The sequence below is a fragment of the Pelodiscus sinensis genome, chromosome 1, assembly GCF_052426305.1.
Source record: "Pelodiscus sinensis isolate ZL-2025 chromosome 1, ASM5242630v1, whole genome shotgun sequence".
In the NCBI taxonomy this organism is placed as follows: domain Eukaryota; kingdom Metazoa; phylum Chordata; order Testudines; family Trionychidae; genus Pelodiscus; species Pelodiscus sinensis.
In genome coordinates this window covers 230,465,715-230,485,551 of record NC_143052.1, presented here as the reverse complement: position 1 = coordinate 230,485,551, position 19,837 = coordinate 230,465,715, and the positions used below count along the sequence as shown (strand labels likewise).

Below are 19,837 nucleotides of genomic sequence, written 5' to 3'. Positions count from 1 at the left end.
GAGGCTCAAAGAGTTTGATGGACAGTGACTGTAATCAAATCTGCTCTGTAATCCTTGATATGAGAAAATACAGTTCTCATTACAAAAACTAATCTCTTTCAAACAGTGTCATAAATACAAGGAAGGGAGAAAAGAAAAAGATCAGTTTCCTGTCTTATTTTTCCATACAAAATTGAGCAAAATCCTCCCATGCTTTCGGGAATAATAAAATCCAAAATAAACTGTGCATGAAGAGATAGAATCATAGGACTGGGAGGGACCTCGAGAGGTCATCGAGTCCAGCCCCCCGCTCTCAAGTCAGGACCAAGCTCCGTCTACACCATCCCTGACAGATGTCTATCTAACCTGTTTTTAAATATCTCCAGAGAGGGAGATTCCACCACCTCCCTTGGCAATTTATTCCAATATTTGACCACCCTGACAGTTAGGAATTTTTTCCTAATGTCCAATCTAAACCTCCCTTGCTGCACTTTAAGCCCATTACTCCTTGTTCTGTCCTCAGAAACCAAGAGGAACAAATTTTCTCTTTCCTCCTTGTGACATCCTTTAAGATATTTGAAAACCGCTATCATGTCCCCCCTTAATCTTCTTTTTTCCAAACTAAACAAGCCCAGTTCATGAAGCCTGGCTTCATAGGTCATGTTCTCTAGACCTTTAATCATTCTTGTAGCTCTTCTCTGTACCCTTTCCAATTTCTCCACATCTTTCTTGAAATGTGGCGCCCAGAAATGGACACAGTACTCCAGCTGAGGCCTAACTAGTGCAGAGTAGAGCGGCAGAATGACTTCACGAGTTTTGCTTACAAACACACCTGTTGGTACAACCTAGAATCATATTTGCTTTTTTTGCAACAGCATCACACTGTTGACTCATATTCAACTTGTGGTCCACTATGACCCCTAGATCCCTTTCCGCCATGCTCCTTCCTAGACAGTCGCTTCCCATCTTGTATGTATGGAACTGATTGTTCCTTCCTAAGTGGAGCACTTTGCATTTCTCTTTATTAAACCTCATCCTGTTTACCTCTGACCATTTCTCTAACTTGCTAAGGTCATTTTGAATTATGTCCCTATCCTCCAAAGAAGTTGCAACCCCACCCAGTTTGGTATCATCTGCAAACTTAATAAGCGTACTCTCTATCCCAATATCTACATCATTGATGAAGATATTGAACAGTACGGGTCCCAAAACAGACCCTTGAGGAACTCCACTTGTTATCCCTTTCCAGCAAGATTTAGCACAGTTAACAACAACTCTCTGACTACGGTTATCCAGCCAATTATGCACCCACCTTATCGTGGCCCTATCTAAGTTATATTTGCCTAGTTTATCAATAAGAATATCATGCGAGACCGTATCAAATGCCTTACTAAAGTCTAGGTATATGACATCCACCGCTTCTCCCTTATCCACAAGGCTCGTTATCCTATCAAAGAAAGCTATCAGATTAGTTTGGCATGACTTGTTCTTCACAAACCCATGCTGGCTATTCCCAGCATGAAGAAAGCTTCTGCTGTATCAAGTTATGCATGAATTAAATGAAGGTTTGTCTTCATATTGCATTTTGAAGCAGCCTTGTAATCTTGAAAACCATCTGATAAAGAATGCAACCCATGTGATTTTTTTTTAGAAGAGGCTGTAGTAATGGGGTGTAAGGAGGTAAAAGGAAAAAGGAGATTTAGCTAAAAGTCTGACTGCTTGCTACCGTATGGAACTCATACTATTTATATCAAGAGAGTACAAAAAGAATGACTTCCCCGAAATAAACTCATTGTTTAGGTATCAAATGTAGACCGCACACTCTTATCTCTTTCTCTATCATGAAAAAGTAATAATTGGTCAACCAGAGTCAACTCTGTTTCTCTTGTCCTGTGATATAGGTAGGTTAAAATTCCCATGGATCTCAAAACTAACTGAAACAACAGGACCAATGGAGTTGAGCTGCTGCCACACATTTGACAGCCTTTATTTCCACAAATAACCAAGGTTGCAGCCCCTGCGTGGACTTGAACGTACAGAAGGGTAACAAACACGTGACACTAAAATCCTGAAACCCAGTAGCTGCAATTAGTGAATCTCTACATCTTTTAATGACATCCATCCTATTGTTTCATCTCAATGCATTAACCAACGTAAAATAACTACGGATAGTTCAACATGCAGTTTGCTGTAATACCTCTGCATAAATAACTTCCACTTTTGTTCTCCTGAGACTGAACCCTTTGAAAGGCCTGAAAACCTTTTACAATTTTTTAAAATTGTTTATTAAATGTTTGGGGGAAGAGCTCTTAGACGGATTATACACAAAACAAGTTTTACTGTTAAGCTTTTACTTTAAAGAATAATTAAAGATTAAAAAGAGAGACGCTAGTTCATTTGAAAAAAAATACACATTTTATACTGCACTTGGGCATCCCGCCCCCCCGCACACTCATTTTTGTGGTTTTACAATTACTTTTTTAAAAATGTTTTTCTTTCCTCTGATGTTTATGTGAAGCCTACACACAGGAAATAGTCTATGGAAGGTGAAGAATAAAATTGCCTACGCACACAAAGCTGTCAAACACACATAATAAACTGAAAATTTAATCATTGGGCTTATTTGTGATCATTTGTGTGACTAAAGTGTGACAAATTGATGATGTACCTACCATTCTATTTCAGTTTGTCCTCTGCACTTTAATGGCAGTCAGATCTGTATGCATATTAACAAGAGCTGCACGGAATCCCAGGTTCCCGAGAGGAAAAAATAAACCAGATCAATTGTGTATGTGCCCACAATCCAAACAAGCATGCAGTCATGTCATCACACATGCTCAGAGATTTTCATTACATATCAGAGCAATTCTGTGCATAGTAATGAAATCAATCAAGCAGGATGACTAGGACAGATGTTATCTGAGATCTCTCCCACTTTATTATCTTTCAAATTAATTATCCTGCTAGGATAACACTAAGACTAACCCAATTTGTGTGCACATTTTTACATCAATAAGCAGCAGCCCTACAGAACCCAATTTGCTTCCTTCAATGAATCCACATTCACTTTCTAAACATTTTTAACGGTGGATAGCATATGCAGACTCAAAGACGATGACTGAACACACACTAAATACATTTAGTAGAGATTTAATTTCTTACATTTGTGAAAACTTTCAGAATATAGGAATGTCAGAGCATGACTATGAACTTTTTTTTCAAATAACTATATTAAAGTTATTCTAAAAACACATCAGCATATTGGATAAGTCTGGGGCTAAATTTGAGAATCTGAATAAGAATTAAGCATGTGACGTTATTCATAAGAAATACATCCAGTTGTTCGCCATAGAAAAGCTCAAGCAATAAAAACTGTTTAGTTAATGCCTCCGGAACAAACAAAAACCCATTCCTTTCTGCACTGGCAGAAACTTTGATCCAAAATATAAGTATTATTGAAAAAGCTTTTTGGGGAAAGTGGGAGGCAAAATGATGCTGTTCTACCTTTCCCAAATAATTCAAAAACATGTCACCACTGACTGTCATTTCATGGTCAGCAAGTTTCTCATTGTATTTCATTTCTGAAGGTAACTGTGTTCTAACCACAAACTAAAAAGACAGAAAATGCAACACAAGTGCCCGTCTCCTCCCCCGTCCCCGTCCGAAAAAAAAAAAGGAAAAAAAAAAAAAAAACAGCAAAGAAAAACCCTTTTTCTCACTTCAAAGTGACCTTCAATTGACTCAAGTGTTCTATATTTCAGATTCCGCCCCCACATTTCTACTACTCTTATCTTTAAAAGCTGAAAAAGCAGAAGTAAAAGACATGGAACAAATCTGCATGTCACCAGGCAATCACAGTATATATTTGTGAACATGTCAGTGGTATTAAGCAAGTCCTGGATCAGAAAAGACAGGTGTGCAAAAATGCCACTAGCCTCCGAGAGGGGATGAGAGATGACAAAAAAGACAGAAGTATAAGAATTATGGCTCATTTGCAAAATCCACTCAGTTTTGATGTCTGGGAATTCTGCATTGCTATAATAATAAACCATCTGTATGCTTTTTTTAAAAAAAATGTATATACACTTGAATCCATTGTACTATGATCAACTCCAAAAAGGCATTTGCACTCCATAACAAGAGAAGTAACACATAATCAATAGAACATTGTATTCAGAACTTCTGGAGCACAGAAGAGAGTGATGACACAAGTACAAAACACCTGGCAACACACAACCACTGAATTCTGCCTCAAACACCGGTAATTCATCCTCTTGCCTCAACACAGAACCAAGGGTTACAACTTGGTTTCCATTACTTACTGTTGTGAAATGTTTTATTGCATTATTTTCTTTATCAAAGTTTCCTCCTGATGTGTATCTTCAATTATTTTTAGATATTCCTCATATTGCAGCATATCGTAGATCATTACAATTTCACAGAATTTGGCAACTCAGGTTAAGTCTGGTTTCTCCCCTATTGTGGCCACATACTAGCATACTGTTAAATGTATGAAATCACTTGGCTTTCTTACTAATGTATATTTGAAGGCCGCACAAACTATTCTAAACATTGAAAAAGGAGGCAGACGAAAAACAGGAGGAGAACAGGAACAGCGTTCACCAACATTTGTTATGGAAGAGCTTATAGCAGAGATAAGCTGCTCCACCCTTCACTTATATTCAATCCTTCCTCTTACTATAACTAATCATAAAAGTTCAAGTTTTGTACAAACTAATTAAAAACCAAGTTTATCCATTGGGGCACAGTTGATTTTTTAATGAGAAACTATGTTTTTTTAAAATATTGCCAAAATATGGTCAGTTGGCAGCTCGTGTATACCAGGCAAAAATAATCTACTTTACATTTCACCCTGTTGATAGCAGGGATGTTAGGAAGCAATTAATTAGCTATTCATATAGTTGACAGACATTCTATCGACTACATAATTAGTCTATAAGGGAGGAAGCCAAGTCCAGGAGGTACCCCCGCTGCAGCTCTGCGTTTTAAATGTAGTAAAAGCTGAGCGGGCAAGCTGGGACGCCCACCCCACCACGGACAGGGGCTGCTGTTGGAGCAGCCTCTGTGGCCAGCCCCAGACACGATGGACAGGGCTGCTCTGTGGGATGCACAGTAGTCTCTCCTCTCCACCCCCGCACAAGGCAGCAGCGTTTGGGGGGGAAGCCAGGCGGCACTACAGAGGCAGAAGAGGGGACAGAAGGGGGAGAATGCGAATAGCTGACTTGACTACTCGCTAAGATACCTAGTTGGTACAACAAACTACATATGCAAAGACAATTATTTAAAAAGCCACTAACCTGTTAGTGGACCCATTGTAACAATAGTTTGGAAGGAAATCATAGTTGAGCTCCCAAAAGACATGAAGAGTGATTCTTCCATAGGGAGCTGACACATTGTGATTGGCTTCTCTGAACATGGCATCAAAGCTGTCCAAGGTCATGTATCTGCTCAGTAGCTTGTGTGTCATTTTATTTATCTCCACCAAACCATCTAGCTCCTGGAAACATTTGAAACAAGAAGCGAGGAGGACAAATGAGAACTATCAACATTTCCTTATGAGTTGTTTTATGGTGCTCATCCCTATTGCATCTGAGGCTATGTCTAGACTGCAGGCTTCTTTCAGAAGAGCTCTTACGAAAAAACTTCTTCTGAAAGAAAGCGTCCACACTGCAAAAGTGCATTGAAAAAGCGATCTGCTTTTTTGGAAGAGAGAGTCCAGACTGAATGGACACCCTCTTGCATGTAAGCTGTGATTGCTATGGATGGAATGGCCACCAGGGCACCTGTGCTTTTTCCTCTTCTTCCAAAAGAATTCCCTCTTCCCTGTCTACACACAGCTTTTTTGCAAAAGAGCTCTTTCGCAAAAAGACTTCTTCCTCATAGAACGAGGATTACCAATGCTGGAAAAACCCCTCTGTTCTTTCAATTTTCTTGCGGAAGAACGCAACTGCAGTGTGGACGTTCCTCAAGTTGTCTCGGAAAAACAACTGTTTTTCCGACAAAACTCTGTAGTGTAGACATACCCTGAGTGATTCACAAACATTAATCAATTGTCATGAAACCCTGTGTAGAGAATGGCTGGTGTTTTTCCCATCAGTAAAATGGAGAGCTGAGGAACAGAGAGATTAATATAAGTTTATATTAATTTGGGGTGTCTAGCTGGAGATGGTTCAGAGTACTCAGCATGATGGCTGTCTAGTGAAAGTGTCCACTTCATGCATGTAATGAAACACCCAGTTACTCTCAGATCCTGGATTATTTGGTTTCGATCTGAAGTTATGTAGGGAGCGCAGAACTGCCTATCACATACAAGATTTCTATTTCAAACTTAAATCACTATAAAACCTCATCTCCTCACAGCCTTTTATTTCCACTGTTCTCAAAGCTCTGCACTGTGAAGAATTTTCTTCTGGCTCAGCAAAGCAAAACCCAGCTTTTTCCATCATCTATTAATGCTGCTCATGAGCTGACCAAGACATCTTCAAACAGGAAAAAGGTGGGTTTTTCCCCACTCTTCCTAAATTTGCTATCTGTGGAGTGCTCCTAACCTCCAAGCCGAGGAAAATGAATTTGACAGTCTCAAACACCAATGTAACAGAAGACAATGCACGTGTTAGACTGCCCAGGCATCCCATGCCCTCACTTTGACAGGAATACTAGTAAGGCAGCATGAGAGAAGAGAGAAAGCTGAGCAACTGAGGAAAGAAGAGATTTTCAGCTGGTCTGCTTAAATTCTTTTCTGTGTACAACTATTTAGCTCATTTTTCAGGCTTTCTTTGTAAAGCATAAGGCTGCAAAAAGTGGTGCAGCTCTGAAAACAGATAAGACTTGAAAAATGTCACTAGTTTTGGAGAGCTGCGTAAGTCATTTACCCAGGCCCCATAAGCAAGTAATAATATAGCATTAGCACCACACTTCCAATGAAAATCCTGCAGGACAGCTTCAGAAACAATACTTACAACAATGGAAGTCAAGTCTTCACTTTCAAATCGACCAATTGCCAGTTCCATTGATTTATACACGGCTGCTGAAATCCGCTGAGTGATGAGGCGGTTTAGATCTATTGACCTACCAAGAAGCTGAAGAAAAACAATCCCCAAAAATGTATTAGATAAAATGGCTTAGAGACTATTTTTATTAAGGTAAGAAAACCTATTTATCTAAATCAACAGAAGAGCTGCATATGTAGATTATAGTCAAACATACATACCGTATACAGATAATACACATAAACCCATGTTGTGTACATGAGCTACCCAGCCCACATTTATGCACAAAAAATATTATATACAATGCATCAAAACCTAATCAACTCCTGAGCTAATCATGAATGTGTTTCCAATTAAGACTTACTGATAAGTTTGGAGAGGATTGAAAAATTATTCTGAAGACTGGAAAGTTATTCCATTTTGAGAGAGAATTCTATCACACAACACATTTCTGTACTTTTTAAAACTATAGATATGTACATTAAAACAGGATCTTTGCAGCTTTAGAGTTCAGGTACTGCTGATGAGTGAAATGATAAATGTTCTGTCTCTGATGGGCCCAGTCAAGCTATTTATGGGTAAGTCTACACTATACAGGTTTTAGCAACAAGGCTGTTTCAACACTGCCCTGTTGCTAAAAGTCAGCATGTGAGAACACTTGGCATTTGTGTCCAAAAAACAAAACAAAAACAAAAACAAAAACACCTTCCACCCCCAATAATGGGATTTCACTTCGCTGGCAGCAGAGCCCTCCTGCCAACAAAGCAGCTTTCACACTTTCACTTGCCACAGCAAACTTTGTCATTCACAGAAGAGGGGATTTTTCTAGCAACTGTGAATAACAAAAGTTATGTCCATCAAGTGCAAGTGTAGACATAGCCTATGACAACAGAAACAGAGTACTATGCTCTCAGGTGAGAGCTAAATACTAAGTACATCAATTATATATTGTCTATAACCTCCTTAGACAATAAATATATATAAAAATAAAAGGCTGTGGAGTAAGAGGGAAGAAGAGCAAGCAATTCAAATACAATACAGTAGCATCAGTTTTACTCACTTGGACATGTCTCTGTTTCAACAGTGTCTCATACCGGTTGGATGGTGGCAAGTGAATTGCTGCTCCCTGATTCTTGCACTCGGAGCGTAACCGTTTATCCAGAAGCAGACTATAATGAGGAAAAAAATAGGTTATAGTTTATTACACAGCAAACTACTGCAGAAATCAAAGCATCATAGAATTGTAGGACTGGAAAGAACCTCAGGAGATCATCTAGTCCAGTCCCTTGCATTCATGACAAGGCTAAGTATCAGCTACACTCTCCCTTGCAGGTGTTTGTCTAACCTGCTCTTTAAAATATCCAGAGATGGAGATTCTATAACCTCCTTAGACAATTTATTCCTTTGCTTAACTACCCGACAGTTAAAGAAGTTTTTCCTAATGTCCAATGTAACCTGCCTTTGCTGCAATATAAGCCTATTGCTTCTTGACCTATCATCAGAGGTTAACAATTTTTCTCCTTCATCTCTGTAACATCTTTTATATACTTGAAAACTTATGTCCCCTCTCTGTCTTCTTTTTTCCAGACTAAACAAAACAACATTTTTTCAAGCATCCCTTATAGATCATGTTTGCTAGACCTTTACACATTTTTATCATTCTTCTCTGGACTGTCTCCCATTTGTCCACATCTTTCCTGAAAATGGATACAATACTCCAGCTGAGACCTAATCAGTGTAAAATAGAACAGAATTGCTTCTTGTGTCTTGCTTACAACACTCCTGTTAATTCATCCCAGAGTGACATTTATTTTGCAAGTGTTACACTGTTGACTCATTTACTTGTGATTTACTATGACACCTAAATCCCTTTCTTCAGTACTTCTTCCCAGGCAGTCTTTCCAACTTGACTGCGAATCATAACTACTCTTTGGGAATTATTATCTAACCAGTTATAGACCCACCTTGTGCTCCATCTAGATTTTATTTCCCTCATTTGTTTATGAAAAGGTCATGTGAGACTGTATTAAAAGCCTTACTAAAGTCAAGATACATCATATCTTCCCCTTTCCACAAGGCTTGTTACCCTTTCAAAAGAAAGCCATTAGGTTTGTTTGATATGATTTGTTCTTGACAAATCTATGCTGTTACTCATGATCTTATTATCTCTGAGGTATCTGAAAACTGCTTATTTATTTGCTGCATTATCTTTCAGGGTTCAGAAGTTAAGCTGACTAGTCTATAATTCCCTGGCTTGTCCTTATTTTCCTTTTTATAGATTGTATTATATTTGTCTCTTCCAGTTCTCTGGAATCTCTCTTGTCCTCCATGATTTTTAGAAGATAATCACTAATGGCTCAGATATCTCCTCAGTTAGCTCCCTGAGTATTCTAGGATGTATTTCATCAGGCATGGGTGACTGAAGACATCTAACTTTGTGTCTAAGTAATTTTTAACGTGTTCTTTACCTCTTTTAGCCTCTGATCCTACCACATTTTCACTGGCTTTCACTATATTAGCTGTCCACTCAACCTTTTTGATGAAAACTGAAATAAAATATATCTATATACACACACATGAATAAAAGATGCTACCATCAAAATAGCTACCTTCCTGCCATGATCTTGTAGTATGCAAATATCTGGTCTGCTAACTTGTAGACGAACTGGTCAAAACACAAGTTTACCTGGAAAATGGTTAAGACATGTATTTATTAATATTTGCACAGAAATAAAAAGGAGCACATATCCTAGACCAGTGGTCTCCAACTTTCTTACACCCAAGATCATTTTTAAATGTTAGAACAAGCCAAGATCTACCAGCCCATCCTTCCCCCAAGACCTTACCCCTTCCTTGAAGCCCCGCCCTCTCTGTTCTCCTCCTCTCCATCACTTGCTATCCCCAGCTTTTATACACTCTCAGGGTACGGCCACACTGCCACTTTTTTCCCCCCAATTCTTCTGTAGGAAGAGGTTTTCCCAACATTTGGCCTGTCTGGACTGGGCCAAATGTCAGAAAAACCCCTTCTGTCAGAAGCCCCCATATTCCTTTTGAAACGAGGAATATAGGGATTGCCGAAAGATCATGTTTGTTCTGCTTTTTTTAGCAGAAGAGCAAACACATCCCTGGACATGGAAGAGTTTTTCTGGGTTGAGACAGGAGGTGCGGGCTTTGGGGTGGGAATGAGGGATTTAAGTGTGGGAAAGGGGTGCCAGGTCTGGGAGGGAATTTGGGTGCAGGAGGAGATGGAGGAGATGCTGGCTCAGGGAGGGGGCTCCAGGCTGGAGAGTGTTGGGGTGCTGAGCAAGCCACAGGCTTGTGGATGTGAGGGTGCAGGAGTTTGGGAGTATGATGGGCTCAGAACACAGTTTTGCAGTGTGTGGATGGTGCAGGAGTGTTGTGGCAGAAGACTAAGGGTGTGTGGGTGCAGGAGTTTGGGGATGTGAGAAGCTCAGGGCAGGGGGTTCCAGTGTATCATAGGCTCAGATTTCAGCTGGGGGGGGGGGCAGTACAGGAGTGTTATGTACCAGATGGGGGCTTGGCTCCAATTAGGGGTTTGTTGGCAAGCCTTCATTTTTAATAAAATATGATGTCAAACCCAAAAAGTCTCAGCATTGTCTTTATTTATGAGAAGGACGAGGGGCCTGTTCTGAGTCAGGCATCACTGACCCACAGAAAAGTCAGTCGGGGCCACACAAGTGAGATGCAAAAAAATAACTCCTCCAAAACCCCACAAGTCTCACTAATGTGGCCCCAACTGTGCTGGTGAGAGCAGGGACATTGTACTGGGGAAGGGTGTTAGTGGGTGCTGTGGCGAGGACAGGGTGCCAATGGGTGCTGTGGCAGGGGCATGGGACAGGGTGCCGGGGTGGGGGCAGGGTGCCAGTGGGGGCAAGGGCAGGGGACAGGGAGTTCCCTGTACACGACTCCTCCAGGGACTCCTACCCCTTTCTCCCTACAGAGGAAGGAAGCCCCTGTTCGCGCCTCCTCTGAGGACTCCTACCCCCTCTCCACCAAGGAGGGAAGTCCCAGCACGTGCCCCTTCTGGGAACTCCTACCCCACCCTCATGCAGGAAGTCCATGGCACAAGCATCCTCTGGAGACCCCGCAGAGGAGGGAAGCCCCGGCACGCACCTCCTCTGGGGAATCCTGCCCCTTCCCCCGCTGAAGTCCCAAGCACACGCTTCTTCTGGGGACTCCTAACTCGCCGCTACCCCCGCCCTGCTAGGAGGTCCCCGGCACGCCACAGACCTGGCCTTTCAGGTACCAGGTCGGCTGTTTGGGGTAGGGGAGCAGCCAGCGCACTTCCTGAAACCCCGGAAGTGGTGCACAGCTGCGGGACTTCCATCCACCCCGCAGGAAGCTGGCGCTACCTCTATTGCTGCTGGAGACAGGTAGTGGGGCTTCCTGCAGGGCGGGAGGAAATGGGGGTGGGGGCCCTGAATGCCTCGTGATCAACCGGTCAAGCCCTTCCAATCGACCAGTCGATCGCAATTGACGGGTTCGTGACCATGGTCCTAGACTCTATCATTACTTACAAAACCAAATTAAAAAAACCTAGGGAACACAAAATTCTTCTACTTCCCCATGAAAAGCAGTAACTTCAAATTTAAACAATGCCAAAACTAGACATATGCAAATATATGCTTGTTCAAAGCTTATTGTCAAGGAAGGTTGCCTCTTCTTCTCTATTTCTCACCACTTTCACACTGTATCACCATTATCTGCTCTGAAGAGCTACATATTGCTGCAGAATGTTCCCTCACCTTTAAACAGACTCAGTCTCCTAATTAGGATACATAACAGTTTTCTCCAATAAATGAATTTACTTTACCTCTGCCTCAATTTCATCATAGAGGAATTGCTTCTTAAATTTAGTAAGAGCATAATGAGCGCTATCATTGTAAAGATCCAAAGAATAGAGAACATATCTGAATGAGAAAGAAAAAAAAAATGTTTACTTAACCTTACAGAAAGACTAATTCTTTGAGATGCTGTGGTTACTTTGGATCCCACTGTAGGTGCACATATAGCTCATGTATATGAGATTAGTATATTTTTAATAGTAGAAATGTGGTGGTGTATGTACCCTGTGCCTCCCTTGTTTTCCAGTGCAAAGGCGTAAAAGGCAATGTTGCCATGATGTTGCCTCAGTTCCCTTGAAACTGGAAGCCCATGGTAACTAGGGACTTCTAAAGGAGGGTGCAGGTCGTAACACTGAATATCAACACTTTGCAGAGTCACATTACTATAGAGGAATTAACTGTTCTTTCTTGGAGTATGTGTCAGCATGAATCCCACTGTAGGTGACTGGCAAGTAGTACCCTCTCGAGATGGTGGGAATGCAGTGCTTCAATTGCCCAAGTCACACAGTGAGTGCAGTACTGCTCTCCCAAACGTGGCATCTGTTCTAGCTGTCAACTCCAAACCCTAGTGTTTGACAAAGCAGATATCCGCAAATTTGCAAGGCTCTAGATAGAAAATTTATATTGACATCCATACACACACCTTATGTCTGTGAGAGAAACAAGCTTTTGAACTTACATAGAGCTCTTCTTTAGTGCCACAAGCTCAAAAATCTACTTAAAGGAGTTCTTATTGAGGGTTGACTCCCTCTAGATTCCTTGTGGTTGCATGTCTCCTCCAGGTCTGAGGTGATGCAGATGGAGTTTTAGCTGCACATCCTTCGACTTGTGGGCACTCAGGGAGAAGGATTTACACACCACTCATCTGAGATTTTCCACCAAGCAGAAAAGACATTGAGGATGCCTGTCAACCAGCAGGATGGGTCCTTCGTAGGACAAACAGGGATTAAACTATAAGGGTTCAGCACCTGCCATGGTAGTTAGTGTCACATACCTACCATGCTGGGGAGGGGGAAGAGGGAGGAGACTATGCACAAGTGTGCTCTCTTTGGGAAGAGATGTCCAAAGAAAAAATTAACAAGGTAGAAACTGAAGAAGGATTTTTTTCACAAAAGTAGATTAAAAATAGAGCTTGAAATGAGTATCAGACACATCACCAGGTGCCATCTCACGTCCATGGACAGTAAGGGTGCATCTACACAGCACCCTAAACTTGAAATAAGACACACAACTTGTGCGCTATGCAAATTGCATATCTTATTTCAAATCTATTTCGAAATAGCGTATTTTGAAATCTGTCGCATCTACACAGCGCCAAATTTCAAAATAATGCACAAGTTTGAGCCATCCTTTATCCCTTGTGCAATGAGGTTTACAGGGATGGCAAAATAGCGTGCCTGTTATTTCAAAAAATATTTCAAAATAATGGGCAGTTTGCATAGATCTCTGGTATCCTAAAATTGCTGTGCAGTGTAGACATGCCCTTAGAGAGAACAGAGGACACCTCCCTCTTTTTTCCTTTATGCCCTCGAACAGAAGCCTGGAGAGGGACAGGATGAACATGCAGCCCTGAGGGGCACTGTTACTCAGAAAATTCTGATCTCATGCCAGTGGGATCCACATTGACACGTACTTGAACAAATATTTACAGTTTGTGAAATGATTCTCTGTAAATATACCAACAACAAAAACTTGATAATTAAATATATATATATATTACACACACACACACACACACACACACACACACACACACACACACACACACTTGTAGTTTAGACTGAGAAGATTAAAAATACAGAAGGCAAGCAACTCTATTACCTGCAATGTACCCTGCCACAAAAAAATACCTTACTACTTAATACTAGATAATGCAGTTAACAGTCGGGGAAACAGCTCCAAAGATCCAATCCAGAGGCCTGATCCAGGCATTTATGCAGCCTGTATGACAGACTCCAGAGAAGAAAGACCATAAAATATCCCACTTGTGGTCCTCCTGAGTTAAATCAAGCAGACAGCAGCAGGAGACAACAGAGACTTCCATACAAACCTCAGGATGTAACACTTGGTATGCCACATCTCCAAAACAGGTCCCAAGCTACCATTCTTACTAAGCATGACAATGTAAATGTGTAGAATGGAAGTCCTTTCAGAACACACAAGATCAACTTCTTTGGCTGTTGTACAATACGACCCCATAGGAAGCAAATAAGAAGCCACAGAAATGAAAAACATGAAAATACTGCTATCAGCACTGTCTCAAAAAGAGATGAGAACAAATAAGTCCATTTAGCTTCAGTTTCTTTTTTCCCTGTACATACACTAAGGATACTGAGAATACAGGCAGTCCCTGGGTTACGTACAAGATAGGGACTGTAGGTTTGTTCTTAAGTTGAATCTGTATGTAAGTCGGAACTGGCGTTCAGATTCAGACACTGCTGAAACTGACCGCCAGTTCTGACTTACATACAGAATCAACTTAAGAACCCCAAGTCAGCTGCTGCTGAAACTGATCAGCAGCTGATTCCAGGAAGCCCGGGGCACAGCAACTCTGCCTGGGGCTTCCTGTAGTCAGCGCTGGTCAGTTTCAGCAGAAGCTGACTTGGGGACGCCTGGGGCAGAGCAGCTGGGGTGCTGCCGGGTTGGTCCAGTAGTGCCCAGAGCGGGCGCTGCAGGACCAATCGGCAGCGCCCCAGCTGCTCTGCCCCAGAGTCCAAAACAAAAGCCTGGTCTGCTGGGGGGGGGGAGGGCGCACACTAGCTGCGCCCCCCCCCCCAGCAGACCAGGGACACGGGGAGCAGAGCCGCAGCGGCAGCGGGGTGCTGCGCCTCTGAGGCTTTGCTCTGGCAAAGCCTCAGAGGCGAGGGACCCCGCCGCGGCTGCGGCTTCAGTCTGGGTGCCTGTGGTCTGCTGGGGACGGTCCCCAGCAGACCACAGGCTCCCGGACTGAAGCCGCAGCCGCGGGGGGGTCCCCGCACCTCTGAGGCTTTGCCAGAGCAAAGCCTCAGAGGCGCGGGGAACCGCCGCTGCTGCCGCTTCAGTCTGGGTGCCTGTGGTCTGCTGGGGACGGTCCCCAGCAGACCACAGGCACCCGGACTGAAGCCGCAGCCGCAGGGGGGTCCCAGAGCAAAGTCTCAGAGCAAAGCCTGAGCAAAGCCTGAGCAAAGCCAGAGCAAAGCCTCAGAGGCGCGGGACCCCCCCACGGCTGCGGCTTCAGTCCGGGTGCCTGTGGTCTGCTGGGGACCGTCCCCAGCAACCACAGGCACCCAGACTGAAGCGGCAGCAGCGGCGGTTCCCCGCGCCTCTGAGGCTTTGCTCTGGCAAAGCCTCAGAAGCGCAGGAACCCGCCCGGTGCCCCTGGTCTGCTGGAGACGGTCTCCAGCAGACCAGGGGCACCGGAGCAGCTTACGAACGGGGCTCTCTCGCCCCGACCTCCGGGGCGAGAAAGCTCCGTTCGTAAGTGCGGATCCGACATAAGTCGGATCCGCGTAAGTCGGGGACTGCCTGTAATTATTCATCTGCTGTTCTATTTCTCTCAAGACACTGTATTGGCAGACTCCTAACTCATCCATTTCAGAGCTGGTCATGCACCAGGGTACATTTTAAATTATGGGGTTTTTTTTTCTTATGGTCTTGTCTTATCATTCTTTGGTGTCTTTTACATGTCTACTGTGGGGAGCCATATGATTCCCATTCATCAAGGAACTTGGAGTTAAATCCTGACTGCACTGAAGGCAATATGAGTATTGTCACTAACTTTGATAGGGTTCAGCACTTCACCTGGAAACTTTATGTTCTACAGGGGAAAAGAAGCACCATGTGTTGATCTCAGAATGTGGTGGTTTGCCTATGCCTCAAAGAACCAAAATCACTGAGAGCCAGGGAGTTCAAGTTAAGGTGCCGAGATGAAAGAATAGGAATTCAGGAAACAGTATCTTTAAAGAATTATGTCTGAAATACTCTCTCAATAAAAACTTATCATGAGCAAAAGCACTAACTTTATAAATAAAAAGACATTTAAAATAATACAACAGAAGAGCACACATAAACCTTACTCCATCATTGATGCCTCTTTGGTTTCCAAAATATGGTCTGTCAAAATCCAGGGCATCGACATCTCAATGGGGAACTGGATTCTTCTGCCCATTGTGAGTTCTAAAAAGAACTCTCTGAACCACAACTGGGACAGGTCACAGCACTGCTGCAGGGTTTCTTTCAAAATAAACAACAAGCCATTATTCTTCCCATGAGAGAAACATGTTAATAACAAAAAATGTGATGATTATGGTAAATGTGAAACTAAAAAGCAGGTGAGAGTCACTAGAGCTACACATGTGAAATCAAATTTAAAAGTAAAATCGGTGAGGTTTTGAGAACAGTTATGAACACACTCAAAACCTCAAGTGTTTTTGTTCGTTTGGAGTTTTGTTTTGGTGGGGGTTTTCTGTTTTGTTTTTGTTACTGAAAACATGGCAAAAGTGGGCCAGCCCACTAGTTTATTGGCAACAATATATTACACCACCCTGGAGGTTATCCAAGTTTAATTCTCCACCAGTGGCTCAAAGTGCTGTCAAAGCAATGCTCTCAGCTCAAGAAGTAGTTGTGAGAGAAGGAAAGTTGGAGCATCTTGTGGCCATCCCTCTGATTAAGCAGTGGAATTGACTGGCCCCATATGACCCCTGTAGATTAGAACAGTAGGAAATTATCTGAATTCTTGAGGGAGGGTTTGGAATAAGGGAAGGTAACTTTAAGAACACCCTATCAGGGATGCTGAGAGATTTCTACAGTGTCTCCAGCTAACAGGCATACAACATGCAATGTTTGCAGAATGCTAGTGAGCCAAAACAAGGCTGAACTTTTTCCTTTGACAAACATGGCACTGTTTTTGGAAAGCATTCGTACTGGAACTATGAGAGTCAAAGGTTAAAAAAAAAGATGAAAGACAACACACCATGGTGATGACAAAGACTAAATACATTCAGTGTCAGTAGCTGATTCCATTAGAATAGCATGTTTCCGATTACAACTGACAAAATACACAGGGGTAGTTAATTAATATAAATTTACCACTACAGGGGACTTGATGTGTCTCCTAATTTTTTTTAATTTTTTTGCAATTTAAACAGGTTTGATATTTTATGTCTTTGTTATATAAAAATATAAATGCAATAATAAAAAACCACCACCCACTAAAACAAATGCATAAAAGGAATAATAAACAAAAGCACTTAGGTGAAACATTCTTTTGCAATATCTCAAAAAGTTCTAGCAAGTCAATCTTTTAGTTAAACAAACCAAATCTAAGTGGCTTAGGCAATCGGAAACATTTTCCAGGGCATGTTAAAGGTGTTAGGACATGCTAAGCTGGACACTGGTCATCTAGGTATCTTACCACTGAAATTTATCAAATGAGTGTAGAAGAAAGACTCGCGATGAAATTTTTCTATGTCCAATATGGTGGGCCCCTCAAGGCTACTTCTCAAGGTTTTCTTGGAACCACTTTTGTCAGCAATGAGAGACTCTAACATAGTTCTCACCATGTAAAGCTGTATCATTAAAAGGAAACATTTGTGGTGGAAAGGAAAAAAAGGAAAATACACATGGTACATTAGTTGAGCAACACTGAGAAATACCATCAAGAAAGTGACTGCACCACTTCAAACTGAACCCTACTACAGTTTCGGCAAGAGCCATGCCTTTCTCCTTTGGAAAAAAAAAGATAGCTGCTCCAACCAAAATTAATGCCAATACAAATGCCTAGCCAAAAAGCCTTCCACATTAAGGGAGTCTGCATTAATATACAGCAATAGACAATTTGCAGTGAAAAACTTCACTCACCACAAATTAAAATAATAAGTAATATCTTACCACCAAAGTTTAAAAGAGGCGGATAGATGTAGGACTGCCTCAGAAACTTGTTTATCACATGCAATAGCTTTTCCATTCCAAGAGACTTGAGCTGCTTCAACAGCCCAGCAGAGTTTAAGGACTCTGTCATAGTGCGAACCATGTAGAGCTAAAAACCAACAGACAAGGAGAGGCAGGGGAGAGAGACACAGTTAATACAACACATGGGTAAATGAGGAAGGGGAAACAGAAGCAGAAAAAGTGTGTGTTAGTGTGTTAAGGGATGAAAAACAACACAGTAAGCATGCAGACGGAAACATCCACTTCTAAAGTAGGCAAGTTTCTTCATTTGACCTGTTATTCTGTGAGGGTCCAATACAAAGCTCATTTAAGTCAATGGAAAAGCTCCCACTGACTTCAATGAGAGCTGAATCTGGTCATAAGAAACTAGCTGTGTCTCAGTTTTTTCACAAAGATTTCTAAGTGTAGTAAATCCAGTGATTTATTATTTTGGAACTACATACAACTGACAGAAGAACATTCTAAAGAATTGCTGTAATTTGCCCCCCCCCATCAGCAACAATAAACAAGTGTTTATGACCAAGACCAGACAGTAGACACAAGAGTGTATTTCAATGAGCTTGCAACAGTCAGTGATACAAAGCTCCTAAACATACAATGGTAAGGAAAAAAAAAACATACATTGGTGGTGATTTTTAAAAAAGAATTATTATTAGAATAAAGCATTTCATTTACTTACACAAAATGTCATTATATATTTACACATTTTTCGAGACATTTTTTAAACCCAACTCAATCACCCATCACTAATATAAAAAGTACTTCCCAAACAGGCTCCATCCCTTCACCCCAAGATTTTAGGAATCACTGTATTTAATTGATACACCATAATTCCACTTATTTTTGCATTCTGCTGTACTCAGAGCAATGTGCAGTGATCTGTTATGATACTGTACAAACATCCCTCGAAACCCCAAACATATAAGATAAAGAGGGATCGCATCTAAAAATGGAAAAGGAGCAAGCTTCTAAATATGGGTAACAGTGGTTATTATAAAGGTAGAAAAGTACAGGCAGTCCCTGACTTACGTCGGATCCGTACTTACAAACGGGGCTTTTCTCGCACTGGAGGACGCGGGCGGCAGACTGCCCAGACACGCCACAGTCCCGCCGCCCGCATCCTCCGGGGCGAGAAAAGCTACTCCGCGTCTCCCTGGTCTGCTGGGGGGGGGGGGGGAGGCCCCCAGCAGACCAGGGAGACGCGGAGCAAAGCCGTGGAGGACGCGGGCGGCGGGATCGCCCAGACGCACCGCGGTCTCGCCGCCCCAGTCCTCCGCGGCTTTGCTCCACGTCTCCCAAACCAGGAGACCAGGGAGACGCGGAGCAAAGACGCAGAGGACCCGGGCGGCGGCACCGTGGCGCATCTCGCTCCCGCCGCCCACGTCTCCATGGTCTGCTGGGGGGGGGGAGGGGGCGCAGCTAGTGCGCTCCCCCCCCCCGCAGACCAGGCTTTTCTCGTGGACGTCTGTGGTAGAGCAGCTGGGGCGCTGCCGGTTCAGCGCCGCTCCTTCGTGCTACTGGACCAACCCGGCAGCACACCAGCTGCTCTGCCCCAGGCGTCCTGATTCAGCCGCTGCTGAAACTGCCCAGCGGCTGACTACAGGAAGCCCAAGACAGAGTTGCTCTGCCCTGGGCTTCCTGGAATCAGCCGCTGATCAGTTTCAGCAGCAGCTTACCTGGGGACACCTGGGGTAGAGCAGCTGGGGTGCTGCCGGGTTGGTCCCCGCAGCGCCGAGGTGGGGGGCTGCGGGGACCTACCCGGCAGCGCCCCAGCTGCTCTGTCCCAGGCGTCCAGATTCAACTGCTGTTGAAACTGATCAGCGGCTGATTCCAGGAAGCCTGGGGCAGAGAAACTCTGCCTTGGGCTTCCTGTAGTCAGCCGCTGGTCAGTTTCAGCAGCGGCTGAATCTGGACGCCAGTTCCGACTTAAGTACAAATTCAACTTAAGTACAAACCTACAGTCCCTATCTTGTACGTAACCCGGGGACTGCCTGTATGCTGTTTTACGAGAGAGAGAGAAAGAGAGAATTCTGCACTCTATCAATCACTATAGCA

The 19,837-nt window shown here is 43.0% G+C and overlaps 1 protein-coding gene across 3 annotated transcripts in view; it reads right to left on the bottom strand.

Annotated features, from left to right (window-relative positions):
- CYFIP1 (cytoplasmic FMR1 interacting protein 1) overlaps positions 1–19,837 on the bottom strand; it is a 122,272-nt gene that overhangs the window by 52,082 nt on the left and 50,353 nt on the right. For 2 of the 3 annotated variants that reach the window (XM_075916231.2, XM_075916221.2), the window contains exons 16-22: positions 17,247–17,400; positions 15,910–16,066; positions 11,824–11,920; positions 9,599–9,675; positions 8,050–8,158; positions 6,960–7,079; positions 5,298–5,497 (exon numbers count right to left, since the gene is read on the bottom strand). In XM_075916231.2, the coding sequence (XP_075772346.1) occupies positions 5,298–5,497; positions 6,960–7,079; positions 8,050–8,158; positions 9,599–9,675; positions 11,824–11,920; positions 15,910–16,066; positions 17,247–17,400 (914 nt within the window). Of the gene's footprint in view, positions 1–5,297; positions 5,498–6,959; positions 7,080–8,049; positions 8,159–9,598; positions 9,676–11,823; positions 11,921–15,909; positions 16,067–17,246; positions 17,401–17,722; positions 17,871–19,837 lie in introns of all 3 variants that reach the window. The other variant, XM_075916234.2, reaches the window with a different exon arrangement.